The 23,454-nt window shown below is 39.9% G+C and overlaps 1 protein-coding gene across 2 annotated transcripts in view; it reads left to right on the top strand.

The window, feature by feature from the left end:
* RNF24 (ring finger protein 24) overlaps positions 1-23,454 on the top strand; it is an 87,583-nt gene that overhangs the window by 47,015 nt on the left and 17,114 nt on the right. For both annotated transcript variants that reach the window (XM_008019742.3, XM_037990826.2), the window contains 2 exons: positions 16,338-16,380; positions 19,680-19,721. In XM_008019742.3, the coding sequence (XP_008017933.1) occupies positions 16,338-16,380; positions 19,680-19,721 (85 nt within the window). The remainder of the gene's footprint in view (positions 1-16,337; positions 16,381-19,679; positions 19,722-23,454) is intronic.

Raw genomic sequence — 23,454 nt, 5'->3', positions numbered from 1 at the left:
CTCCGTCTCAAAAAAAAAAAAAAAAAAAAGTTTGATCACAGTGTTCTAGGACAATGGGATATAAATATCATCCAAAAATGTAATTAAGAGTAAAAAGCTTAGCACTGTGTAAAGTAACTGTTAACTGAAGAAGTCCCAAAAAAAGTACTGCCACTTTTAAGTTCTAGACTTGGGGTGTTTGTAATTGTAAACACCAAAGCATTTGTGTTTGTCTATTACAACACCTTCCTTAGTGGAAAGAAAAAAAAAATATGAGGTACATACATGCAAATACTTGCTACAGCATTTAATATATTTTTGTGTTACACTTTTTTTTGCATCGTAAACACATTATTACCAATGGACAATGAGTTCTTTATTATTATTATTATTTTTTGAGATGTTTCTCACTCTGTTACCTAGGTTGGAGTGCAGTGGGCACAGTCTCTGCTCACTACAGCTTTCCTCTCAGGCTCAAACGATCCTCCCACCTCAGCATCCCAAGTAGCTGAGACTACAGGCGCCTGCCACCACACCTGGCTAATTTTGTTTGTATTTTTGGTAGAGACGGAGTTTTGCCATGTTTCCCAGGCTGGGCTTGAACTCCTGAGTTCAAGCCATCCACCTGCCTCAACCTCCCAGAGTGCTGGGATTACAGGGGTGAGCCACCACATCTGGCTAGACAATGAGTTCTTTTAAGACTGTTCAACTAGTTCAGATTTTTACATCTCTTTCTAGCAAGAAGAGCAAGGTTTTGTGTGTGTACACAAATGTTAATATTACTGCAATTCCAATATAATAAAACACTCAAATATAAATTAATAATAGTTTGATAAACATATAAATATTCAGCATTTTTAAAAATTAGAGAATTAGCCATAGCATATATAGGACCTCAGAATATAAAAATATGTTTTTTTTTTCAGACTTACTAGTTTTTTTGATAATTCCTCTACAAATGTTGATTTAACTCAGAAATATGTAAATTTAATATTCAAAACTAAATTATTTTTTAAAGAGGCAAAAAATATAAAAATATAACAAAATGTAAAAAAAGAAAATGTTATTAAGAGAGAGTTATATGTAAAATATTTAATTCTAAAATATATAGCTCATAATATATTTTGTATTACTATGTCAAAGAATTAAGTAAGCCTTTAACTTTAAACAAACCAAAAAAACTCCCACTAATGTACCAATTTGTGATTCTGGGTAAATTCTTTGAAAAGTAAGTTATGAAACACCCTTTTACCTCATTGTATTCCTTTTAATAAGCAAATAAGTAAAGTGATAAAGAAAAAATAATGATATGTACTTAATTTTATCCTTTTATATCTTTTTTTTTTTTTTCTCCAAGATAGTGTCTCACTCTGTTGTCCAGGCTGGATTATAGTGACATGAGACTCACTGAAGCCTCCTAGCACAAGTGATCCTCCCATCTCAGCTTCCTGAGTAGCTGGGACTCTAGACACACACCACCACACCCAGCTAATTTTTGTATTTTTTGTAGAGACAAAGTCTCACTATGTTTTCCAGACTGGTCTTGAACTCCTGAGCTCAAGCAGTCCTCCCAGCTCTGCCTCCCAAAATGCTGAAATTATAGGCATGGGCCACCACACCCAGCCTTATCCTTTTTTATAATCAGCCTAACAGGCCAGGTGCAGTGGCTCACACCTGTAATTTCAGCACTTTGGGAGGCCAAGGTGGGCGGATCACTTGAGGTCAGGAGTTCAAGACCAGCCTGGCCAACAAGTGAAACCCCATCTCTAACTAAAAATACAAAAATTAGTTGGGTGTGGTGGCACATGCCTGTAGTCCCAGCTAATTGGGAGGCTGAGGCATGAGAATCACTTGAACCCTGGAGGTAGAGGTTGCAGTGAGCCAAGATCGCGCTACTGTGCTCTACCCTAGGCAACAGAGTGAGATTGTGTCTCAAAAAAAAAAAAAAAAAAAAAATTAAAAGATTAAAAAATAAGCTAACAAGGCAAAGAAATTAGGATCTATTACATTAAAATTGAATTATCATGTTTAATCAGAAATGTTCAAACATTTCTAAACTTCATTTACTAGTCATTGGTAAAATTTTTTTTTTTTGAGACAGAGTCTTGCTCTGTCACCAGGCAAGAGTGCAGTGGCACAATCTCTGCTCACTGCAAGCTCTGCCTCCTGGGTTCACGTCATTTTCCTGCCTCAGCCTCTCGAGTAGCTGGGACTACAGGTGCCCGCCACCATGCCCAGCTAAATTTTGTATTTTTAGTCGAGACAGGGTTTCACCATGTTGGCCAGGATATTCTAGATCTCTTGACCTTGTGATCCACCCACCTCAGCCTCCCAGAGTGCTGGAATTACAGACATGATCCACCGCGCCCAGCCAATTTTAAAAATTTAATCATGACGGAAGGAGCTTTCCTTTATGATGATCCTAATTTGTTACCTTTAATGTTTCAAATGGTAAACTGGGATTTAACAAGTCTTTGCAGTTAATCTAGAGATCCGTGGAGTCAGCTCCTCCAGAACTACCCTAGCTCGTTTTTTATGATAACCTAAGCTCTCCAGCACCTTCCCAGGAGGTTCTTCTGTTCTGCAGAGAGCTCCTTCCAGTCACCACCACTGGACTCATCAGAACCATAGGAAGAATGTAACTTAGGTCTAAACAAGACAGTCACCACCAACCACAGTCATACACAGGATTGTAGTATAGAATGTGCTGACTATGATAGGGCTGTGAACAGGGCACTGCTGGAACACAAAAGAAGGGCATCTTACCTTGCAAAGAAAGATCCTATTTTATAATGAATTATATAATATTCTAATTTATGTTTGTTCATTTTTTTCCCTGATGGTTATTTGTTCTGTTTGTTATATCTCAAACACCCAGAATTGTACCTGGCACAATATTTATATAATATTCTAATTTATGTTTGTTCATTTTTTTCCCTGATGGTTATTTGTTCTGTTTGTTATATCTCAAACACCCAGAATTGTACCTGGCACAATATTAAGCACTTGATAAGTATTTGTTGGGTAAATGAATGAATGGTTCCCTAGTAGGAAGTCATTAGATATGCCTAAGACTAAAAAATCAAGAAGTACCAACACAAGCAAGTTACTTAGAAACTTGGAAGTCAGGATCAAAATAGTGAGCTAAAGGGGGAAAAAATGGGTTATCTCTTGGGAAGAGGGCAGAGGACTGCTGATTTTTTTATTGTTAACCCTGTAGAACCACATATGACAACATACGTAACTTGGATAAAATTAAAAACAAAATAGAGAGGGGTGATGCATATCCCAGTTACCCTGATTTGATCATTATACATTATATGCTTGTATCAAAATATGACATGTACCCCATAAATATGTACAATTATTATGTATTGTGTTTTAATAATAATCAAAAATAAATTTTGAAGAATACAGGGAAATTTGGGGGCTACATTTATTATGAAGTCTTGAACCAAGATAATGACAGTAGATCTAGAAAAGATGTGGTTGTAAGAAATACTTGGGAGGTGAAAATAAACAGAAATTAATGACTGAACATTAAGGACAGAAAAGGGGATAAGTTTAGAATCTTGGACTTCTGGCTTAGGCAGCTGGGTAGATAGCAATCCCTTCAGAGAGATAGAAAATGAAATGGCACGTTTTAAGTGAAAGGATGATAGATTCCATTTCAGAGATGGGGGTCTGAGTTCCCTGAGTAACTGTCAAGATGTTTAATACTTAGTTGGATGTATAGCTATAAAGCTTGTGAAAAGTCTGATCTGGAAAAAGGAGGTCATGTAATTAATAGGTAGAAGCTGAAGCCAGGAGTGTTGCCTAGAGAGAATGTGTATAGTAAAATAAAATGGGCCCAGGGCAGAATCCTAAGGAAACATTGATATTTAAGAGGAGCCCTTAAAAGAGACTGAGAAGGACTAGCAGGAGGTAAGAGGAAAATCGAGGCCGGGCATGGTGGCTCATGCCTATAATCCCAGCACTTTGGGAGACCAAGATGGGTGGATCACCTGAGGTCAGGAGTTTGAGACCAGCCTGGCCAACATGGTGAAACCCTGTCTCTATTAAAAATATAAAAATTAGCCAGGCGTGGTGGCACATGCCTGTAATCCCAGCTACTCAGGAGGCTGAGACAGGAGAATCACTTGAACCCAGAAGGCGGAGGTTGCCTTGAACTGAGATTGTGCCACTGCACTCCAGCCTGGGCAACAGAGCAGACTCCATCTCCAAAAAAAAACAAAAAAAAACAGGGGCAGGGAATATTGTGAGAAAGATGCCCCACAAGTAGTGTTTCAATGGATTGAGTCAATTATGTCAGCTGCTCACAAAGAGGATAAGAATTGAAAAGTTCGTATTACATTTGACAATAAGGTTTGCATCCTTAATCTTTGGTAGAAAAATTTCCATAGAACAGGGTAAGGGATAGTAGAGGCTATAATGGGGCAAGACCTGGCTAGTAGGTGAAAGTGGATACAAGGAATATAACGCTGTCTTTGAAGAACCTTGGCTGAGAAAAGATTAGGTTGAGGGGAGAAGGAGTTGCTGTAGAATCAAGGAAGTATTTTAGTGCTGGGTTTTTTTGTAAGATAGAGATTTTGGTATGTTTATGCATACATTAAGGAGAATGAGCCAATTGTGGAAGATTTATGAGAAAGAATAAATCATAGAGGTGAAAAGAGACACACATAAGAGAGATAGCAATATTATTCCTAATTAGGAGAACACCTTTTCCTAAGACGGAGATGAGGGTAACTGTGGAAAACAAAACACTCATAGCCATGTGGAGCTGGGAGTGAGAAAGCTTGCATACATGACAGCCCCCTTGATTTATCTGTGTAGTAAAAAATTGACAGTTGAAAATTATAGACCGGGCGCAGTGGCTCACGCCTGTAATCCCAGCACTTTGGGAGGCCGAGGCGGGTGGATCACGAGGTCAGGAGATCGAGACCATCCTGGCGAACACGGTGAAACCTCGTCTCTACTAAAAATACAAAATATTAGCCGGGCGTGGTGGCGGGCGCCTGTAGTCCCAGCTACTCGGGAGGCTGAGGCAGGAGAATGGCGTGAACCCAGAGGCAGAGGTTGCAGTGAGCTGAGATCTGGCCACCGCACTCCAACCTGGGTGACAGAGCAAGACTCAGTCTCAAAAAAAAAAAAAAGAAAATTATAGGGGAGGGAGTGATAGGGTAACACTTAAAGAGAGTGTCAAGGGTTTGAAAGAACCACTGCATGAAAGCTTAGGATACTGAGCATGAATAGATAGAAGGATTAGAGAGCAATGTGGAGAATCAGGCTGAGACTGGAGACCACAAATTTGCAGTGGCCATAAGCTACACAGTTTTATAATTTCTCTAGCACTGTTCAGCGTTGTTAATCATGCCTTCTTAAATACTCTTTAGATATCTGTTTAGCAATGCAAAATAAAATAGTGCAGTGTAAAATATTAGATAATTAGTGGGAGTTAGAGTAATGGAGGAATCAAATTAACTTCATAGAATCCAGTTAATTTAAGGGAAAACTTTCTAGAAGGGATGAATTTTGAGCCACAGATAGAAGAAAAAGGTGAGCACAAATTGATCCATGTTGTAGCTGGAAGTAACAAGTTCAGTTTTGGGAAAACGTGCAGATGTAATTAAAATATTCAAATAAGCAAAATGAATTAACAAATCAAGCCTAATTTTAATGACTTCTAATGGAATTCATTTTATTTATTTTTTATTATCTATTTTATTATTATTAATTTTTTTTGAGACAGGGTCTCACCCTGTCACCCAGGCTGGAGTACAGTGGCATGATCATAGCTTACTGCAGCCTCAACCTCCCAGCCTCAAGCAGTCCTACCTCAGCCTCTCAGGTAGCTGAGACTATAGGCACACACCATCATGCCTGGCTAATTTTTTCTTTTTCTTTTTTTGAGACAGAGTCTCGCTTTGTCACCCAGGCTGGGGTGCAGTGGCACATTCTCGGCTCACTGCAACCTCCGCCTCCCAGGTTCAAGCAATTCTCCTGCCTCAGCCTCCCAAGTAGCTGGGATTACAGCGTGTACCACCATGCTTGGCTAATTCTTCTATTTTTAGTAGAGATGGGGTTTCACCGTGTTGGCCAGGCTGGTCTAGAACTCCTGACTTCAAATGATCCACCAGCCTCAGCCTCCCAAAGTGCTAGGATTACAAGCATGAGCCACCGAACCCAGCTAATTTTTAAATTTTTTGTAGAGACAGAGTCCCACTGTGTTCCTTAGGCTGGTCTTGAGCTCTTGGGCTCGAGTGATCCTCCCACCTCAGCCTCCCAAAGTGCTGGGATTACAGGGATAAGCCACCATGTCTGGTCCATTTTATTTCTTTACGTGAAAATAGTTTCTTTACGTGAAAATGTTACTGTTTTCACATAAAGAAATAAAATGTAAAACAAGCAAAAACCCCGTAAGGATATAGATTATTTGAACTACATAATTAATACACTTATGAGAAAACTGTAGTTTTAAATTCATATATTAGGCAAGAAAGACAGAAACCAATGAGCTGCATTTTCATGGAGCTAAAAGGCCAGTTAAACCCAAGAAAAAGTAAAAGGAAGAAAGTAAAAAAACTAAGCACGATATCAATGAAATAGAAAATAAATGTATAATAGTAAAAATTATTGAAACCAAAGCTGGTTCTTTGGAAATATTAATAAAATTGATAAATCTCTAGAAAAACTAATCAGGAAAAAGAGGAAAGAAAATATAAATTACTAATACCACTAATGAAAAAGGGATATTATTACAAATCCTATAAACATTAGAAGGTCACAAAGAATATTATGCATTTATGGCAATAAACTTGAAGTTTTGGGTGAATTACATAGATCCCTTAAAAAAAAAAAAAGGCATATCAAAACTGACACAAGAAAGGGCATTTATTAAAAAAACAAAAACAAAAACAAAACAGCTTAACATTATACTTTCTGGTAATAGATGGAAAGCTTTCCCCTAAGATCAGAACACAATAAGAATGCCCACTTTATCACTACTGTTCAGCATTGTACTGGAAGTTCTAGCCAGAATAATTAGACAAGAAGAAGAAGTAGAAGGCATCTAACTAGAAAGAAGTAAAACTATCTCCATTTGCAGATGATATGATCCTATATAGAGAAAATCCCGTAGGATACATACACACACACACAAACTACTGGAGCAAATAAATTCAGCAAACTTTCAGAGTCCAAGATCAACACACAAAAATCAGTTGTGTTTGTGTACATCAACAATGAACAATCTGAAAAGGAAATAAAGGAAACAATCCCATTTACAATAGCATCCAAAAGAATAAAATTTTAAGGAATAAAGTTAACCAGGGAAGTGAAAGACTTATACCCTGAAAAGTACAAAACATTGCTGAAAGAAATTAAAGAAGACCTAAATAAATGTAAAGGCACCCCATGTTCATGGATTTATATAGTCTTTATAATATAGTTAGTGTCAATATTCTCCAAGGCAATCTATAGATTCAGTGCAATCTCTATCAAAATTCCAATGGCCTTTTTTTACAGAAATAGAAAAAGCAATCCTCAGATTCATTTGGAACTGGGGCCCCAAATAGCCAAAGCAGTTTTGAAAAAGAAAAACAAAATAGAAGGAGTCACACTTCCTGATTTCAAAACTTCAAAAAGCTACTGTAATCAAAAAATTGTGGTACTGGTATAAAGATAGACATATAAACCAATAGAATAGAATTGAGAGTCCAGAAATAAATCCAACATCTATGCCAAATATGCAAACAAGGGTGCCAAGATCATTCAATGGGGAAAGAATTATTTCTTCAACCATTGGTACTGGGAAACTGGATATTAACATGCGAAACATTTGTACATCAAAAGACATCAAGAAAGTGATAAGGCAACTTACAAAATGGGAGAAAAATATTTGCAAGTTATATCTGATAAGGGTTTAATACCCAGAATATATTAAAAGCTCTTACAATTTAACAGCAAAAAGACAACCCAATTTAAAAATGGGCAAAAGATTTAGACAGCTCTCCAAAGAAGATACACAAATGGCCAAAAAGCACACGAAAAGATGTTTGACATTATTGGTCATTAAGGAATTCCAGGCTGGGCACGGTGGCTCACGCCTGTAATCCCAGCACTTTGGGAGGCCGAGGCGGGTGGATCATGAGGTCAGGAGATCAAGACCATCCTGGCTGACACGGTAAAACCCTGTCTCTACTAAAAATATAAAAAATTAGCCGGGCGTGGTGGCAGGCGCCTGTAGTCCCAGCTACTTGGGAGGCTGAGGCAGGAGAATGGCGTGAACCCAGGAAGTGGAGGTTGCAGTGAGCCTTGATCGTGCCACTGCACTCCAGCCTGGGCGACAGAGCAAGACTCCATCTCAAAAAAAAAAAAAAAAAAAAGGAATTCCAAATTAAAAACACAATGAGATACCACTTCACACCTACTAGGATGCTGTAATCAAAAACAGAAAAATAATAAGTGTTAATGAGGATGTGGAGAAATAAGAACCTGCATATATTGCTGGTAGGAATGCAAAATGATGCAGCTGCTGTGAAAAAGAATTTGGTAGATCTTAAAAAAAAAATTTTATTTTATTTATTTATTTTTTTTGAAACAGAGTCTCACACTGTTGCCCGGGCTGGAGTGCAATGGCGCAATCTCAGCTCACTGCAACCTCTGCCTCCCGGGTTTATGCAATTCTCCTGCCTCAGCCTCCCAAGTTAGTTGGGATTACAGGCTCCCACCACCACACCCAGCTAATTTTTTGTATTTTTAGTAGAGATGGAGTTTCACCATTTGGCCAGACTTGAACTCCTGACCTTGTGATCCACCTGCCTCAGCCTCCCAAAGTGCTGGGATTGCAGGCATGAGCCACCCCACCTGGCCGGTTCTTCAAAATATTAAACCATGTGACCCAGATTTTCATTCCTAGGTATATACCCAAGACAAATGAAAATATATGTCCACACAGAAATGTGTACATAAATGTTTCATAATAGCCAAAAGGTATAAACAACCCAAATGTCCATCAACAGATGAATGGATAATTGTATGTACATACAATGGAATATTATTTAGCCGTAAAAAGGAGTGAAGTACTGATACATACTACAACCAGGATGAACCTCAAAAACATGCTAGGTGAAAAGCCATACACAAAAGGCCATATATTGCATTGTTCCTTTTATATAATATGTCGATAATAGGCAAACCTATAGAGTCAAAAAGCAGATTAGAGGTTGCAGGGGATAGAAGTAAGGGGTAATGGGGAGTGATCACTGAATGGGTACTAGGTGTTTTTGGAGTGATGAAAAGTTTTGAAACTAGAGATAGCTGGTAGATGCACAACATTGTGAGTACACTACTTATCACTGAATTGTATACTTTAAGGCGGTTAGTTGTAATATGAATAAAAATCAAAGAATAAAAATTTTAAAAAGGAAAAACTGGGGCTGGGCATGGTGGCTCATGCCTGTAATTCCAGCACTTTGGGAGGCCAAGGCAGGCAGATCACCTGTGGTCAGAAGTTCGAGACCAGCCTGGCCAACATGATGAAATCCCATCTCTACTAAAAATATAAAAATTAGATAGATGTGGTGGCACACACCTGTATACTCAGCTACTCAGGAAGCTGAAACAAGAGAATCGTCTGAACCTGGGAAGCGGAGGTTGCATTGAACCGAGATTGTGCCACTCTACTCCAGCTTGGGCAACAAAGCAAGACTCTGTCTCTGGGAAAAAAAAAAAAAAGATACAAGAAACTGAAAATATGAATAATTATATATATAATAAGAAATGAGGCAGATCATGAGGTCAGGAGATCGAGACCATCTTGGACAACATGGTGAAACCCCCATCTCTGCTAAAATACAAAAATTAGCCAGGCGGGCGTGGTGGCATGTGCCTGTAATTCCAGCTACTTGGGAGGCTGAGGCAGGGAAATTCCTTGAACCCGAGAGGTGGAGGTGGAGGCTGCGGTGAGCTGAGATCACACCACGGCATTCCAGCCTGGCGACAGAGCAAGACTCCGTCTCAAAAAAAAAAAAAAAAGAATGTATTTTGGGCCAGGTACGGTGGCTCATGATGTAATCCCAGCACTTTAGGAGGCCAAGGCAGATCACGAGGTCAGGAGTTTGAGACCAGCCTGGCCAACTTGGGGAAACCCCATCTCTACTAAAAAATACAAAAATTAGCTGGGTATGTTGGCGCATACCTGTTGCCCCAGCTACTCAAGAGGCTGAGGCAGGAGAATCACTTGAACCCGGGAGGTGGAGGTTGCACTGAGCCAATATCGCACCACTGTACTCCAGCCTGGGTGACAGAGCAAGACTCCGTCTCAAAAAAAAAAAAAAAAAGAAAAGAAATTGAATGTATTTTTAAAACATTCCCACAATGATATTTTAAGCCAAGTAACTGATCCAAACATTTAAGGAAAAAAGTACCACTCCTATATGACACTTCCAGAGAATAAAAGTGGAACAAATACTTCTCAACACATTTCATGAGGCCAGCATAATTTTTATTTCAAAGCCTGACAATAATATTATGAGAAAGGAAATTATAGACCGATCTTTTCATCAGCAAAATATTATAAATCAAATCCAGGGATCTACAAAAAAGGTAGAATATTACAACCAAATGAAGTTTGTTCCAAGAATGATTTGAAAATCAATCAATACAATATAGCACATTAATAGTATATCATAAAGCATTGATAAAATTTAATACCTATTCATGATTTTTTTGTAAAATAAACTAGTACTACAAGAGAACTTTCTAAAATTTGAAAAGGTATCTACAAAAAAAACTAAAGAAAACATAATACTTAATAGTGATGTATTTATAGGGACATTCACTATCACTTTTATTTAGCATCATACTGGAGGGCCTAGCTAGTCAGTGCAAAAAAACAGGGAAAAAAAGAATAAAAGAAAAGTGTATTTAGAAAAGAAGTATGTAAAGATTATAAAGGCAGGGTTTAAATTGTGATTATATGGAGACAACATAATTATGTACATTAAAAAATCCAAAAGTTTTTACAGAAAAACTATTTAGAATTAGCAAGTCACCAAATATAGGATCAATATACAAAAATTACTTTTTTCCATATAAGTAGCAAGAAATAATTAGAAAATAAAGATTTTTAAAATACTATTTACAGGCCGGGCTCGGTGGCTCAAGCCTGTAATCCCAGCACTTTGGGAGGCCGAGACGGGCGGATCACGAGGTCAAGAGATCGAGACCATCCTGGATAATACGGTGAAACCCCGTCTCTACTAAAAAATACAAAAGCCTGTAATCCCAGCACTTTGGGAGGCCGAGACGGGCGGATCACGAGGTCAGGAGATCGAGACAATCCTGGCTAACACGGTGAAACCCCGTCTCTACTAAAAATACAAAAAACTAGCCGGGCGAGGTGGCGGGCGCCTGTAGTCCCAGCTACTCCGGAGGCTGAGGCAGGAGAATGGCGTAAACCCGGGAGGCGGAGCTTGCAGTGAGCTGAGATCCGGCCACTGCGCTCCAGCCCGGGCTACAGAGCAAGACTCCGTCTCAAAAAAAAAAAAAATACAAAAAAAACCTAGCCGGGCAAGGTGGCGGGCGCCTGTAGTCCCAGCTACTTGGGAGGCTGAGGCTGGAGAATGGCGTAAGCCCGGGAGGCGGAGCTTGCAGTGAGCTGAGATCCGGCCACTGCACTCCAGCCTGGGCTACAGAGCGAGACTCCGTCTCAAAAATAAAAAATAAATAAATAAATAAATAAATAAAATACTATTTACAGTAGCATCAAAAATTACCAAATGTCTGGGAGAAATGTGTGAGAGAGACATTAAAGCTGTAAATAAAGAAATAATGTTCTTAGGTTAGAAACTTAGTCTTGGCCGGGCGCGGTGGCTCAAGCCTGTAATCCCAGCACTTTGGGAGGCCGAGACGGGCGGATCACGAGGTCAGGAGATCGAGACCATCCTGGCTAATATGGTGAAACCCCATCTCTACTAAAAATGCAAAAAACTAGCCGGGTGAGTTGGCGGGCGCCTGTAATCCCAGCTACTCGGGAGGCTGAGGCAGGAGAATGGCGTAAACCCGGGAGGCGGAGCTTGCAGTGAGCTGAGATCCGGCCATTGCACTCCAGCCTGGGCGACAGAGCAAGACTCCGTCTCAAAAAAAAAAAAAAAAAGAAACTTAGTCTTGCAAAAATGTCGGTTCTTCCTCAATTGATCTGTAAATTTCATACATTCTCACCCAAAATCCCAAGAGGGTTTTTTTTTCCTTTCTGGTGGCAATTGAAATCTATATGGAAATGCAGAGAACCAAGAATAGCCAAGCCAGTCATTAAAAATAATAAAACTTGAGGACTTTTACTACCAGACCCCAAAACCTGTTTTAAATCAACAATATTAAGAGAAAGTGCTATTTACCAGGCACCCATATCTGAAGTTCTAAATACTTCTCTCCAGTAAAAGGAATTAGGGTTCCTTGGAAGAAGTGGCTAACCCCAGGACTGGAACACAGAACATATAAAATGAGCCTGAAACATCTTTTGGTGCCAGTAAATAAGGAAATGCATGGGAAAGGATGGGGGCTTGTTGAAAGGACACAAGAGTCAGCCTGAAGGACTCAGGCCAATCAGTTTGAGCAACAAAAAGTAGTGATCATATTGAACTGTAACCCATAGATTAAAACCAATATCCATGAGTCTAGACTGATAGAAATAAATAATTGCACAAATAAATGAGGAAAGCACATCTCTTCCCATAGATTAAAACCAATATCCATGAGTCTAGACTGATAGAAATAAATAATTGCACAAATAAATGAGGAAAGCACATCTCTTCCCATAGATTAAAACCAATATCCATGAGTCTAGACTGATAGAAATAAATAATTGCACAAATAAATGAGGAAAGCACATCTCTTCCCATAGATTAAAACCAATATCCATGAGTCTAGACTGATAGAAATAAATAATTGCACAAATAAACAAGGAAGCACATCTCTTCCTTACAGAAGAACTGCAGTTAACAAATGTGTAAGGAATTAGAGAACTACAAAACCACCATTAGAATTTAGGCAAACACTACAGTAATTATTGCAAGCAAGGTGCATGCTAAAATTGGTGGGCAAAAGCTTGAGAAAAAAATAGAGGATGTGTAGAATTTCAGCATATCTCCCTCAAGATATTTATCAGTTACAAAGGAGAAATTAACAACTTTACAGTGGAGAAACCCAGTGGACACTGTCTTAATCTTAAATTGAAATCTTCAAATTCCACCAAGAAAAAGTGATCATACTTAGTATGTCAGAATCTTGAAAGACAAGGAAAGACTAAGGAACTCTCAACAAATTAGAGGTGGCTGGCCAGGCACGGTGGCTCACGCCTGTAATCCCAGCATTTTGGGAGGCCGAGGCGGGTGAAGCACGAGGTCAGGAGATCTAGACCATCCTGGCTAACACGGTGAAACCCCGTCTCTACTAAAAATACAAAAAAAATTAGCCGGGTGTGTTGGTGGGCACTTGTAGTCCCAGCTACTCAGGAGGCTGAGGCAGGAGACTGTTGTGAACCCAGAGGCGGAGCTTGCAGTGAGCCGAGATCATGCCACTGCACTCCAGCCTGGGCTACAGAGCGAGACTGTCTCTAAAACAAAAAAAAAACAAATTAGAGGTGGCTAAGGAGACATAGCTAGATGCAAGGTGGGATCCTGGATTGGATCCTAGAACAGGAAAAGGACGTGAGAGAAAAAACTGGTAAAATCCAAATAAAGTCTGTAGTTTAGTTCATAATACATCAACGTTACATCAATACTAATATATCAATGTTAATTTAATGGTTTTGATAATTGTACTATGGTTGTATTAAATGTGGACATAGTATATACAACTATGGTTATATAAATGTGAAAGCTGGTAGAAAGGTATATGTGAATTCTATTTTTTGCAACTTTTCTGTCTAAAATGATTTCCAAATAAAAGTTTTTAAAATAGCATGATATTGACACAAGGTACATTGGTTGCTTGGTGTTGGTATAACAAAGTGCCACAAATTGGGCAACTTAAAACAAGAGAAATGTAATTTCTCACAATCGTGAAGGCTAGAAAAGTTCAAACTTAAAGTGCTGGCAGAGTCATGCTTCCTCTAGAGGCTCTAGGAGAGAGTCTTTCTTGCCTTTTCCTAGCTTGCAGGGAATACCAGAAAGCCTTGGCATTCCTTGACTTGTAGCTGCCTCACTACAGTCTCTGTCTCTGTCTTCACATGGCCTTCTTTTCCGTCTGTCTCTGCATAGCCTCTCCTCTTCTAAGGATAGCAGTCAAATTGAATTTAGGGCTCACCTTAATCCAATATGACCTCATCTTAACGAACTAATAATCTGAAAATACCCTATTTTCAAATAAGGTTATATTCTGAGGTTCCAGTTTGACATGAATTGGGAGCTAAGGGGGACACATTCACCCCAGTCAGTATACAAGGATAGGCAAATAGACCAATGGAGCAGAATAATAGCAGCTCTAGAAATAGACTCACATATTCGATACATCTGATATACAACAGATGTGCCACTGCAGTGCAGTGGGGAAAAGGGAGAATCTTTTCAATAAATGATGGTGAGGCAAATGAAAATCTATATGAGGATAAAAAGCATCTGGACCCCTACCTCACAGCATACATAAAGACCAATTTCAGATGGATCATAGACCTATATTCTATAGGTAAAATAACAAATTGTTTTCACAACATGGGAGAATATCTTCATAGACTTGGGATAGGCAAAGATTTCTTTAATGGGACACAAAAAGAACTAACCTAATTGGGAAAAGTTTATAAATTAGACTTACTTAAATTTAAAATTTTTCAAACTTAACCTGCAAAGATGTGAACACCTAGAACTCTCATGAACTACCCATAGGAGTAAAATTGTTATGAGATTGTTTTTTCTTTTTCTTTTTTTTTTTTTTTGAGACAGGATCTCACTCTGTCCACCCAGGCTGGAATGGGGTGGCACAGTCCCAGCTCACTGCAGCCTTCACCTCCCAGGCTCAAGCAATCCTCCCGCCTCAGCCTCCTGAGTAGCTGGGACTACAGGCCACACGCCACCATGCCCAGATAATTGTATTTTTTGTAGAGGTGAGGTTTCACTGTGTTGCCCAGGCTGGTCTCGAACTCCTGGGCTCAAATGATCCTCCTGCCTCAACCTCCCAAAGTGCTGTGATTATAGGCAGGAGCCACTGTGCCCGGCCGGGGTGAGTACTTTGATTTTTTTTTTTTTTTTTTTTTTTTTGAGACAGAGTCTCACTGTTATCACCCAGGCTGGAGTGCAGTGGCGTGATCTCGGCTCACTGCAACCTTCACGTCCTGTGTTGAAGTGATTCTCCTGCCTCAGCCCCCCAAGTAGCTGGGATTACAGGCATGTGTCACCACACCTGGCTAATTTTTGTATTTTTAGTAGAGTTGGGGGTTTCTCCATGTTGGTCAGTCTGGTCTTGAACTCGTGACCTCAGGCCATCCGCCTGCCTCGGCCTCCCAAAGTGCTAGGATTACAGGCGTGAGCCACATTGCCCAGCCTCGGTGTGGTACTTTGAACCAGCAGTTCTACTCCTGGGTATATACTTAACAGAAATGAGTATATAAGTCCACTAAAAGACATGTAGAATTTGTGTATCAGCTTTATTAGTAATACCCTCAAACAGGAAGTAGTTAAATATTCATCAGCAGTAAAATGGATAAATAAATGATACTATATTCATACAATGGAATACTGTATGTCAGTCAGAAAGGCAATTACTACAACCATATGGAAGAATCTCACAAGGCATTGTAGACTGAAAGAAACCAAACACAAACAAGTATATACCAAATGATCCATTTACATGAAGTTCAAAAACAGATATAATTAGTCTACAGTATTAGAAATCAGGATAGTGCTACCTCTGGGGCATGGATATTGATTAGGAAGGGTCATTTTAGAGGGCCCAGATGTGCTGGAAATGTACTATGTCTTGATATGAGCAATAGTTATCCTGGTATGTACATTTGTTAAGATTTTGAGCTGTATACTTAAGGTTTTTATACTTCATTGGATGTATGTTATACTGAAATTTTTTCTAATTAAGAAAAAATATAAATATTATTGAAATAAGTAGACTGTCAGTATAAAAAGAATTGAATCATCTTACGTTTGGGTAACATTTCATGGTTCCCTGGTCACTTTCACGTAACATGTTAAGAGATACGTCATTTGGGTGCATTTCAGGGTAAAAGTTCTAATTTATATCATTTGAGCCATAAATGATATAAATTAATACCAAAACCAGCAGCTTTTTATTTTTCTTCAAGTTACTATGTTTGAAATCTCAATATTGCATTGCTAATTTCTGTCTTTTAGGCTAAGACATCAAGCACACAAAGAATTTTATGCCTACAAACAGGTGAGAAATTTAATTCAGTTTGGCTTTGATTTTTTTTCCCCCAAAAAAACTGAGAACTCTGATTTCCACTCATACTTTAAACTGGGACTGAATTTACTTGTGTTCATTTTAGCATCTCACCGCCAATTTGCAGTATAATATATCAACTTCATTTTCTTAAGTATTATTCTCTTATTTTATAAGCATTACTTGAAGCTATGGAAAGTTCAAATGATATAATATAATTTAGCAGGAAACTTGAGCCAACAGTTTGCTAAAGAGAAATGCTATATAGCTTGTAATTCTTTTTTTTTTTTTCTTTTTTTTGAGAAGGAGTCTGGCTCTGTCACCCAGGCTGGAGTGCAGTGGCCGGATCTCTGCTCACCGCAAGCTCCGCCTCCCGGGTTTACGCCATTCTCCTGCCTCAGCCTCCGGAGTAGCTGGGACTACAGGCGCCCGCCACCTCGCCCGGCTAGTTTTTTTGTATTTTTTAGTAGAGACGGGGTTTCACCGTGTTAGCCAGGATGGTCTCGATCTCCTGACCTAGTGATCCGCCCGTCTCGGCCTCCCAAAGTGCTGGGATTACAGGCTTGAGCCACCGCGCCCGGCCATAGCTTGTAATTCTTAAAGTTACTGTCAACTTAATGGAGTTCTGAGATACCATTAAGTGAAATTTTTCCTTCCTTCTTTATTAGAAGACATAATTCCTCGGAGGTGACCAGCTGTGTTACAGTCATCTCATCTACTGCCTTTTGTACTTTAAATGTTAACTCATATTATCCACTAGAAGTCTGCAAACTTGGATCATGGCTGTTAATACCTAATCCTTCACTGATTTTGTCTTTAAGTTAATACACTTATCTTTTCTTGAAGGCCAAGTAAAATTATTTTTTTCTTCCATTAATATTTTACCACTAACACCAAACAGGTGGCCTAGATTTTCCTTTGGCTCTAAGCATGAAAATCTTATTTTTTGTTACTCTTAGCTTTCTTCTTGGGTACAGGGGAGCTTCAGCTTATTTGAGTCTTTAACCTTGCTGACAGTGATGTTATGGAACTGTAACACTTCAGAACTGCCTATCTTGTTTTTGTTTGTTTGTTTGTTTGTTTGTTTGTTTGTTTTGAGACGGAGTCTTGCTCTGTCGCCCGGGCTGGAGTGCAGTGGCCGGATCTCAGCTCACTGCAAGCTCCGCCTCCCGGGTTTACGCCATTCTCCTGCCTCAGCCTCCCGAGTAGCTGGGACTACAGGCGCCCGCCACTTCGCCCGGCTAGTTTTTTGTGTTTTTAGTAGAGACGGGGTTTCACCGTGTTAGCCAGGATGGTGTTTGTTTGTTTTTGAGATGGAGTCTCACTCTGTCGCCAGGCTGGAATGCAATGGTGAGATCCTGGCTCAATGCAACCCCCGCCTCCTGGATTCAAGTGATCTCCTGCCTCAGCCTCCCAAGTAGCTGGGACGACAGGCACCCGCCACCACGCCCGGCTAATTTTTATATTTTTGGTAGAGACACCATGTCACTATGTTGGCCAGGATGGTCTTGATCTCTTGACCTCGTGATCTGCCTGCCTTGGCCTCCCAAAGTGCCGGGATTACAGGTGTGAGCCACCATGCCCAGCCAGGACTGCTTATCTTTCTGTTCATCTTTTGTTCATGTATCTTTGAAATCTGAGCTCATTGGCACCTTTCCTAGATGGACATACTGATGTCCTTAGGTAACCCCACACTCTCATAGGTCTCATGTGAGATCCATAATCAGAGTTGAGTATTTTAGTTTTCTAAATGAATGAATCTTTTCGCCTCAGTCCTATCATAATCTTTTTTTTTTTTTTTTTTTTTTTTTTTTTTAAGACAGGGTCTCTGTCACCCAGACTGGACTGCAGTGACATGATCACAGCCCACTGCAGCCTTGACCTCCCTGGGCTCAGGTGATCCTCCCAGCTTAGCTGAGTGTGGTGGCACGCATAGTTGGGGCTACAGGCACACACCGCCACCCCCGGCTAATTTTTGTACTTTTTGTAGAGATGGGGTCTCACCATGTTTCTCAGGCTTCTATCATAATCTGTTTTGTTTTGTTTTGTTTTGTTTTGAGACAGGGTCTCACTTCTGTCACACAGGCTGGAGTGCAGTGGTGCAATCTCAGCTCACTGCAACCTCTGCCTCCTGGGCTCAAGTGAGCCTCCCAAGTAGCAGGGATTACAGGCGTGCACCCCTACACCTGGCTAATTTTTGTATTTTTTGTAGAGACAGGGTTTCGCTGTGTTGCCTAGACTAGTCTTAAACTCCTGGGCTCAAGCAATCCGCCCACCTCAGCCTCCCCAAGTGCTGGGATTACAGGTGTGAGCTACTGTGCCTGGCCACCTATTATGATCTTGACAACTTACAAGATATTTGTATGTAGGCTAACTGGAAAGTAAAATTGGCCTTTGCAGTCACTTAAGTGAAATTGACTGATAAAACTAGTCAAGTCACAAGACATACAGTAAATTTGATCTTTAAAATATACTGGATAGGAAATTTAGTATATCCCTATGAGGCCTGATAGTAGCTTCTAGTGTGATTTCTGAAAATAGGATTTATCCTCAAATCCATTTTTAGTTCAGGAATGTAAGACACCAACATTTAGAGATTTTCCCTTCAAATTTTACTTGCCTATTTTCTTCACTTTAAGATGAAATATACTCTAATAAGCTATATTTAGTCTCAGAGTTTTTTCTTAAATAGTAAACTTCCTTCTTATCACTTGGCATTCATTTTAACTACTGTCTGGTCACCACGGAGTCAAAACTTTCAAAATTAAGATTGACTTACTTTTTTTGTTTTGTTTTTTTGAGACGGAGTTTGACTCCTGTTGCCCAGGCTGAAGTGCAATGGAGCGATCTTGGCTCACTGCAACTTCCGCCTCCCGGATTCAGGTGAATCTCCTGCCTTCGCCTGCTGAGTAGCTGGGATTACAGCCAGGCGCCACCACATCCAGCTAATTTTTGTATTTTTAGTAGAGACAGGGTTTCACTATGTTGACCAGGCTGGTCTCAAACTCCTGACCTCAGGCAATCTACCTGCCTCGGCCTCCCAAAGTGCTAGGATTACAGGTGTGAGCCACTGTGCTCGGCCAAAATTCCTTTTTTAGGAGAATATTGCATCATTGCTCAAGTTAAAAAAATGGTGCTAAAATGATCTGTCTCAAACTGTAAAAGAAATTATCTCCAGTATTGAGTATGAGGGAAATGAGCCATATATACAAAATAAAAATATGTGTGCATATGAAAACTATTTAAAATTACAGATTTAAATGGGCATAAGAACATACTTTTTTGTCTTACAGGTTATATTAAAAGAGAAAGTAAAAGAATTGAATTTACATGAGGTAAGTTGATGATAAGTAAATCTTCTTGTTCCATTTTCTAGTAGCAGTGGTATGCTGTGGTATGTTTAAACACTTTTATTTTCAGTAGTTGAAAAAAATAGGCTTATTTTGATTGGGGTAATAGAATATTTCAGGGTGAGGTCACATAAAAATCAATTGTGTGAAGGCTTTACGAGAGTAGTATAACTGATACTTTTAATAGTGATGACACCATTATAAAGTTGCATAGCAGTAGGGATGCTGCTTGCTGTCCATGCTGTATGAATAGGAAACAGATACGTTAGTTTTTCTACTCAAGATGAGTATATACTAATTTCCCCATTGAAAATGTTCCCAATATTTCTTTCTTACCAGTGGTACAAAAAAAGGGAGGAATTATCTCATGGGGGTAAGGATTTAAGAAGGTAAGACATACGGAATAGGGGAAGAACACATATGTAGAGATATGAATTCTCGGGATTGTTTAGCTATTCAGTTGCATGGTTGGGTCATAGGTGCTTTGTAACTTAAGTACAAACTTGGGTGTGTATATCCTGCTGTATATATTAAGATACATAGCCTGTAAGAATTCTTTTTAATTCTATTTCTTGTATTGCCTCTGACTACAAATATTCAGAATTTTTATTTATCACCCTTTCCTTCTCCCTTTCTGGGTTTTCTAATTGGTATTTAAAGCAAGGACTTGAAAAGCTGTGCGTTGCAACAGCTGTGTCATATATAGCCTGACTGTGGTGAAGCTAAATTGCCAGTCTCTTCAAAGAAAGTTAATTTGTTAGGTTATTTGAATAATAATAAAAATAATCATATTATTGTTAAATATTTTGAAATCATCTATTGGTCCTTTGCTCTTTCTGCATATTTTTCATAAAAGAGTTGATATATTTCTGTTTAATAGCATTTTAGACCTAACCTTGGATTAAACTGAAGCATTAATTACTGTTCGATTTTTTTTTTTTTTTTTGAGACGGGGTCTCACTGTGTCGTCCAGGCTGGAGTGCAATGGCATAATCTTGGCTCACTGCAAACTCCACCTCTTAGGCTCAAGCGGTTCTCTTGCCTCAGCCTCCCGAGTAGCTGGGATTATAGACATGCGCCACTGCACCCAGTTAAATTTTGTATTTTTAGTAGAGATGGGGTTTCACCATGTTGGCCAGGCTGGTCTTGAACTCCTGACTTCAAGTAATCCACCTCCTCGGCCTCCCAAAGTGCTGGGATTACAGGCGTGAGCCACGGTGCCCAGCCACTGTTTGATTTTTTACTTTTCCCAGAAGTTAATTTTGACACATGGCCAAAATTAACATGAAGTAATAGAAGGTGGTCAGTTTCTCATTTGGAGTCTTTTTGATGACCATAAATGAAAAGATTAAATTTTTAACAGGTTAATCCAGAACAAGTCTTCCTTGTTTCTTTGACCTATTAGTTTAGAAACTTTGTCCTGAATACGTACATTGTGTGTTACATCAGTATGTATCAGAGTTAGTAATCAACTACACCCACCAATTCCTGTTTTGCTGGTCATTTGTATATAGTCTTGGATTTTTTTCACCATAGTATCCCCAGCTTTGGTTATGGTGAGTTGCTTTCTCCATTGAAATTCTTTTGCACCTTTTTCAAAAATCAAATAGCCATATTTTTTGTGACTGTATTTCTGGATTCTCCATTATATTCTCTGGATTTGTGTATCTGTTTCTTCATCAGTACCACACTGTCTTGATTATTAATAGCTTTATAGTATATCTTAAAATCAGGTAGTGTGATTCTTCCAACTTCATTCTTTTCCAAAATTGTTTTAGCTAGTCTGGTTCCTTTGCCCTTCCATGTAAATTGTAGCATCAGCTCATCTGTATCTAAAAAAAAAAAAAAAAAATCCTGCTGGGATTTTGATTTATATTGCATTAAATCTATAAATGTGTTTGGAGAGAGTTGACCTTTACCATGGTGAGTATTTTGACCTGTGAATATATTATGTCTGTTTATTTATTTATTTATTTATTTATTTATTTATTTGAAGCTCTGTTGTTAGGTGTATACACATTGAATATCTTCTTGGTGAACTGACCCTTTTGTCAAAGTCTCTCGCTGGGCAGGGTGGCTCACGCCTGTAATCCCAGCACTTTGGGAGGCCAAGGCAGACGGATCACCTGTGGTCAGGAGTTCAAGACCAGCCTGTCCAACATGGTGAAACCCCATCTCTACCAAAAATACAAAAATGAGCCAGGCGTGGTGACAGACATCTGTAATCCCAGCTACTCGGGAGGCTAACGTAGGAGAATCGCTTGAACCTGGAGGTGAAGGTTGCAGTGAGCTATGATCATGCCATTGCACACCAGCCTGGGCAACAAGAGCAAAACTCCGTCTCAAAAAAAAAAAAAAGATCAGCTGGGCACGGTGGCTCACGCCTGTAATCCCAGCACTTTGGGAGGCCGAGGCAGGCAGATCATGAGGTCAGGAGATTGAGACCGTCCTGGCTAAAACGGTGAAACCCTCTCTCTACTGAAAAAAAAAATACAAAAAAATTAGCCAGGCGTAGTGGCGGGCGCCTGTAGTCGCAGCTACTCAGGAGGCTGAGGCAGAAGAATGGAGTGAACCTGGGAGGTGGAGCTTGCAGTGAGCTGAGATCACGCCACTGCACTCCAGCCTGGGCGACAGAGTAAGACTCCAGCTCAAAAAAAAAAGAAAAAAAAAAAATCTCCATCCCAGGTAAATTCCTTTGCTTTGAAATATTTATCCAGGCCAGGCATGGTGGCTCACACCTGTAATCGCAGCACTTTGGGAAGCCAAGGATCACAAGGTCAAGAGATCAAGACCATCCTGGCTAACATGGTGAAACCCCATCTCTACTAAAATTACAAAAAAATTAGCCAGGCAAGGTTGCGGACACCTGTAGTCCTAGCTAGGGAGGCTGAGGCAGGAGAATGGCATGAACCTGGGAGGCAGAGCTTGCAGTGAGCACTCCAGCCTGGGCAACAGAGTGAGTGAGACTCTGTCTCGAAAAATATATTGGCCGGGCGCAGTGGCTCACACCTATAATCCCAGCACTTTGGGAGGCCGAGGCAGGCAGATCACGAGGTCAGGAGATCGAGACCATCCTGGCTAACACGGTGAAACCCTGTCTCTACTAAAAATACAAAAAATTAGCCAGGTGTGGCAGCAGGCACCTGTAGTCCCAGCTACTCAGGAGAATGGCGTGAACCCAGGAAGCGGAGCTTGCAGTGAGCCGACATCACGCCACTGCATTCCAACCTGGGGAACAGAGCGGGACTCCGTCTCAAAAACAACAACAACAACAACAACAAAATATATATGTCCAGGCCGGACACGGTGGTTCACACTTGTAATCCCAACTCTTTGGGAGGCTGAGGTGGGAGGATTGCTTGAGCCCAGGAGCCCAGTATCAGCCTGGGCAACGCAGTGAGACCTCATCTCTAGAGAAAAAAAAAATTAACTGGGCCTGGTGGCACACAGGTATAGTCCCAGCTACTTGGGAGGCTGAGGTGGGAGGATTGCTTGAGCCCAAGAGGTTTAGGCTGCAGTGAGCCAAGATTGTGTCACTGTACTCCAGCCTGGGTGACAGAGCAAGACCCTACCTCAAAAAAAAAAAAGAAAAAAAAACGGAAATATTTTTCTGATGTTAATATAGCCACTCCAGCTTCCTTTTGATTGTTTGCATGGTATGTGTATTTCCACCTTTTTCTTTTCTTTTCTTTTTTGAGATGGAGTCTCACTCTGCTGC

The sequence above is a fragment of the Chlorocebus sabaeus genome, chromosome 2 (genome assembly GCF_047675955.1).
Source record: "Chlorocebus sabaeus isolate Y175 chromosome 2, mChlSab1.0.hap1, whole genome shotgun sequence".
Lineage (NCBI taxonomy): Eukaryota > Metazoa > Chordata > Mammalia > Primates > Cercopithecidae > Chlorocebus > Chlorocebus sabaeus.
The sequence above is the reverse complement of the archived record's forward strand: the minus strand, read 5'-3'. Positions and strand labels throughout refer to the sequence as shown.